Here is a 6,000-nt window from a genome sequence, read left to right as displayed (position 1 = left end):
TTTTACCTATGTTGACCAATTTTTCACGGTCCATATGTTATATATAATTATGACATATATTAGTCAATAAACAGTCTCCTACACGGTAAACAACGCACTAGAGATGTCTCTTGTGTTGATAGTGTACTAAGATACAGTGACCGCTTACCATTGAGTGGTCCAGTGCATCATTGTTGCTACAACATAACTGAACTCTAGTCATCAATTAAAACTGAACTTAAAACCTTAATACATAAAGCGCAAATTATAAGTTAGCATCTACTTAACTTGCGACTAGTGGTTTTGTCTATATAATCTGTGCCAGACGTTGGACAGTTACTAGGAACTTTACCGATTAGTGACATGTGTTTCCTTCTCAAAGTCAGAAGTTCGTCTCGGTATAGATATGGGACATGTCGAATGCTCCAATAGATTTTTGGATACGTGATTCGATAACTGATGATGTAATGTGTATTATTGGTGGTTGAAGAATGGAATTCACAAACTTGTACTTACCTATAGACTTATTAATGATTTTTTTATGACATAAGGCGGTAAACGGGCAGGCGGATCATCTGATGCTATGCAGTCGTCGCCTCCCATAGACACCCGAAACAACAGAATACATAGTGCATTGCGGCTTTTTGGGGGTTAGGAATTTGAGGATATGGGATTTAATTTGGTTGATCCTGGGGAGGGGTAATTGGGATCCGGTAACCTCAGCAATACGACAAAATAACCTTGTTTCACGTCGGATTTCTGTGAACACTCCGTTCGAGTCGGCACAAATACTGCCGCAATTTAAATAGGTACCTAAATTTGAAATTAATTCTGAAAACGATATATTAATTTCGTTATGAGTTTGAATTAAGTGCCGTCATTTAACTGGTGGGACTACTTCTATAAAGTAAAACTTTCCTTTCCTAAAGTTTCGTATTTAATGCACATCATTTTCAATTCTATTCGCAATGTTATTGAGGATTGTTCATTAATGTTAGATTTCCTTGATTTTCATAATTCTCAGTAATAGAATACAGTCTACAGTATACATATTATGGTTATACTGTATGGAAATAGGTTGATGCTGTTAAGTTTTATAACATCTATAAAAATATAAAAATTGATCTACTAAAAATCCAATATCAGACGATATTACAATCTGTTCATATTCAATTCGAATTCATTCAGCAAACATATCCGACTGTCGTGATTGTATTCTAGAATTTCAACGTTACTACATTCAAAATTTTGTATTCAAATATTTAAATTTCGACACCTGTATTCTAAAATGGAATAAGTTTAAATATTGCTGCATCTTGAGCAGATGAACAGAATGTAAGTGTGTGGATCGGATTTGGATTGCTTCTAAGATTATTGTTTTGTAAACTTTTCTTTGTCACAGTTGTAAAGGCGATTTCCCTAGTTTTTATTTTGCTTGTTGTACTTTTATTTTTTTTCTTTGCCCCACTCTAGGATTTTCTCCTGTGTCGCGAGTGCATTTACAAACATACAAGTTCACATACACATGACACCCAGACCCAAAAGAGCAAATTGCGGATCTCAGAAATAATGCACCGTGCGGGAATCGAACCCGCTACACGTTGCACGGCAGTCAGTTGCCCAGATACTGCACCAACCTAACCGTGCAGTCAATTAGTTATGTCTATGTGTTAATGGTATTACTGTTATTCGACTTAGAAATTAATATGTAATGGAATTAAATGAACTGTGTAGGTACTATAAAAACAATGGGGCTATAATTTTAAGTGTCATTTCCATAAAGACAATAAAATGAACACGAATCTTTGGTACACTTTATTAAATATAATGACAGCGAATTGCACGTAGTTTATCCATTGACGTTACTTACAAGGCATTTTGCATATTATTTACATTTTTATACTCAATAGTTTTTTTTTACATTACAAAAATATTTTTAGCATAACACATTTCTACTTAGAACACCCTATATCTAATGACTATACATTTATAGAAAAAAGTACTTTCGTCAATGGGCTCAAAGTTCATTTTAGAACTACATAATTGACGTAAATACTTTTATTCTTAGTTTTTAACACTGTATTTACATTTAACATAAGTTTTTGGCTATCCTGTACATTTTTCGTATACTTAAACTCTCTATTTACATACATATACTACGGCAATTTCATATTACATATGAATAAGGAAGTATTTATACAATAACATAACTATACGACTAACATTTTTATCTATAAGTCTTTAAAATATAACAGCTATTGACATGCATAGACTCGAAAACGATACAAAAAATATATAATGATAAATTAGGCATAGTTCCCACTTTCAACAACCCTTACATTTAAAGTCCTTTTGTGTAGACAAAACACTAATGTAGACACTGCCTTATTTATACTTCGAACGGAGATCACTACAGCGTGTTACCTGTAACAAAAGAAAATAGAATTTAAAAAAGAAAGTAATAAAAAAAGTTTGGAGTTTTCACAAAGAAAGTTCTGGTTGGTTAGTAATAAATGTTACAAGTTATCCCTTTTTTGTTTCACCCCAAGGGAGGTCAATAACAAATGTTTGGTTTTCCTTTTTCATGTAATATAAAATTACATTTCCAAGTACGTTTTTTTTTAAAGAACCGGTGCTGCGGTCTTCCTAGCGGGTTACCAGGGGTCCGGCTCTAAAATCAGGAGTAGGGACGAGGTGGTTTTTAGTCAGTAAGAGTCTGACACTCTTTCTCGCCGCACCCAATGCGTAAGAAGTCATGGGATGATTTTCCTCCCTCAAAAAGTACGTTTCAAAGAATTTTGATACAAAATATTTACAAGTGCTGTATAACGAATATAGTTTCGATTATGCAATTATAATAACGCAAAGGATTTGTTTTTTATTTAAAGGCAACATTATACCTAACGTATTGTGCAATAGCTAAAAAAATATTCACAACAAAACAATGGAACACAAAATATTTATTAATGAAAAGTTTTAAAATAACGATCCAATAGGAATCGTAAATCGTACTGACTAATGAAATATCTGAAATAGCGACCCATTTCTGTTCTAATCATGAGAAGCCCAGCCCAGGTATTTGGATATTTTAGATATTTAATGAAATTATGGCATCAAAATCATTATTACTGGTCAGTGGTCGTACTTCTATATTATTTTTGTTTCACATCAAATCAACAGCCTATACATAGCCACTGTTGACTTTGTCATGCGTATGTGAACTTATTATGTTTGTAAACGCACTCGCGATACAGAAGACAATCCTAGTGTAGGGCAGCGTTTTGTTTTTAAAGAAAAGCTATCTACACGTTGCGTAAACCAATAATTTTATGACCACTGAAGCGGACTCACTTCAAACGTGGACTAGATAAACAAAAATCGTACCTACAGAAATATAAAATTCATATCGGAATGTCCATCTTAAGATGAGTGGACCATAAAATTGAAGTGATCAAAACAAGAATTTTTGGAAGAATCCATTCCGCTTTGAACATTATCATAAAATTCTTTGAATGCGTGTTTATTGACTTCTCCGAAGTTATGTATAAATCAAGGTAGAGTATGTTCCACGTAAGTGTATTTCCTAAGATTATTCATTGAAGATCTTATCCGGAGCTGCGGGCTATCTAGTGGTTTTAATGGGGCTTCGGCTTGAAAAGCAGGAGTATAGAAGGGTTTAATTATCTCCCCCTCAAAAAAACTCGGTAGATATTTATTTATTTAGTACGTGAAGGACTTACAGCTAACAAAAACTTAATGAAAAAAGGAGTCATCAAAAAGCCAATTAGAAATATTGTATAAAGCAATTAGAAGTATCAATAATGACATATCAATACCTAAGAGGAATAAAACAGTGGTATTGCTATTATTTGACATTTATAAGTTTTATTAGCTCGATTTCTTAAAATTATACGAATCCTTAAATAATGAAAATAACCTCACCCCCTATTATAAAAGGCAGATAAACCTATCAGACAAAAAGGGGCATTATTTTATACCCAAGTATATAATAAAAAAATAAAAAATGTATGTTTCATTTTGTAAGTACTTCTGATCGGTGGGCTTTTGTCTTTATTATTCTTTGTAGTAGAATTATGAGAAATCTTATAAGACCTCTTTGTTCGTTTCATCCCTGTAAATGATTCCTCGGAGCTTTGTTGTTCAAGAATGACATTGTACATTTTGTACAGCGTAATTTTTGCAACAAGCAACATTCATTTTCTCGTGGTTTTATTTTATTAATGATTTTATTTTGGTAGTACAATCGATCTATAATTTTTCTTTTTGTTATCGATACCAAGTTATGTACTTAGCTGCGCGAGTAAGATGTGTCGCCGCAAAGTAGCTATGCGAGGAAGATACGCAGCTCAAGTATGTGATGTATCGATAGTAGGGAAGCCATCCATAGCACGTATTTTTCCACATAAAAACGTAGCTTAGCAGAGTCCGTTTCCACCAGTGCTAAGCTATGTATACCAATCATACAGCAACGTAGCATAGCACATCTCTGGTGGAAAAGCACACTTAATCAAATAAGTAGTACTCTTAGTCACTCTTATGACAGCCGCGGGAAGAATAGAAGTAAGCTTTAAAAGATTTAAAATATAAAGTACATAAATAGACTGCTAAAATGTTTCAAGCTTTTTACTGTAAATACCAAAGTTCTGTCTCGCCAGTACCAAATATATTACAATACGAGAATTTATTACACCGTAGTGTTGATTAAACGAACTGTGCAATGTGCATACAAGATTGAATCCCAGATAAATTGTGCACTCATAAATCTGCACAATTTATCTTGTTGTGCAAATATACTACATGCAATTCTGAATTCTGTGTTCAAGCAACGTAGGAATATTAATAAGATTTATGCTGAAAATTGTCTGTTTTGTGTATTGATTTTTTAAAATTGATTGAATAGCTAGGTATATATTATTCAACTATTTAGCAACGTAACGTCATGCCTTTTATCCCCAAAGGGGTAGGCAGAGGCGCTCATTATGACTCGTAATGTCGCTATACAATGTACACCCACTTATCATCATTAGTGTTATAAGTTCCATGTTAATAGGGAATGAGCCTATTGCCGTATACTAGACACAATTCCTGACTCCGTGCTACTACTGAGAAATTTTTCGAAAAACCGATTAATTCCCAGTAATACTTTATATGACCCGGGAATCGAACCCGTGACCTCTTGTCCAGCAGTCGCACTTTACTTTTTAATATTATAATTATAATGTTTATCATCTCTATAATTACTCAACAAGTCTTCTCGGCAATTACTTTGTAGGATTTGTGGACTAAGTCAATATTGTTTTACTGCCAACATTAATTTTCGGGTTAAATATTTGAGCTGGACAAATAATTATTAAGTTTTACAATTTTGTAATAATCATTTAGAGGGCTGGATTTAGATACATATTTACATGTTTCAGACACTGGTCCTTATTACCTGGTTATTAAGTATCAAATTGTTGTAATATTGTTTGTAATGTATGTATAGTATTTATCATAGGCGTAGCCTGGTTTTAGTTTCGGGACGGTTCAAGAAAGTCGACCCATTAAATGTGCGACCAAAAAAACCTCCCACTAGGTGGACCGACGACATCGTCAGAGCAGTGTCATGAAACGGGGATGTACTATACTAACTAGAAAAATAACGCTCTGTATGTACGCATATTTCGTCCTGAAATAAATGAATAAATAAATAAGACTAAAATAATAATAAGACTATAAAAAGACCTGTAATTGCTTAAGTATAAGAAAAAGTTTAAATAAATATTTAAAATTCAACTCAACACCAAACATAGAACTAGAATTGTAGTAAAAATTCAGTTGTAGCAAGACTTGTGACTGGAATATCGTTGGGTAAGTAAATTGTCTGGATTCAAGAGAGGTCCGAAGGAGTCTCGATCCAAAAGGGACAAAATTAAGAGGATAGGGACATTGACTTTTTAGCTATATCTTTGTCCCAAAGTACCGTCTGTTTGTTTAGTGTGCTCACGTGTTTTGACTACG

General features: G+C 33.4%; 1 protein-coding gene across 4 annotated transcripts in view; it reads right to left on the bottom strand.

Annotated features, from left to right (window-relative positions):
* Positions 1 to 1,781: 1,781 nt before the first annotated feature.
* LOC118272588 (neuropeptide Y receptor type 2) overlaps positions 1,782 to 6,000 on the bottom strand; it is an 86,533-nt gene continuing 82,314 nt past the window's right edge. For all 4 annotated transcript variants that reach the window (XM_035589186.2, XM_035589184.2, XM_035589185.2 and 1 more), the window contains exon 3: positions 1,782 to 2,403. In XM_035589186.2, coding sequence (XP_035445079.1) covers positions 2,390 to 2,403 — 14 coding nt within the window. In that variant the 3' untranslated portion in view covers positions 1,782 to 2,389. The remainder of the gene's footprint in view (positions 2,404 to 6,000) is intronic.

Source organism: Spodoptera frugiperda, chromosome 4 (genome assembly GCF_023101765.2).
Source record: "Spodoptera frugiperda isolate SF20-4 chromosome 4, AGI-APGP_CSIRO_Sfru_2.0, whole genome shotgun sequence".
In the NCBI taxonomy this organism is placed as follows: domain Eukaryota; kingdom Metazoa; phylum Arthropoda; class Insecta; order Lepidoptera; family Noctuidae; genus Spodoptera; species Spodoptera frugiperda.
The sequence above is the reverse complement of the archived record's forward strand: the minus strand, read 5'-3'. Positions and strand labels throughout refer to the sequence as shown.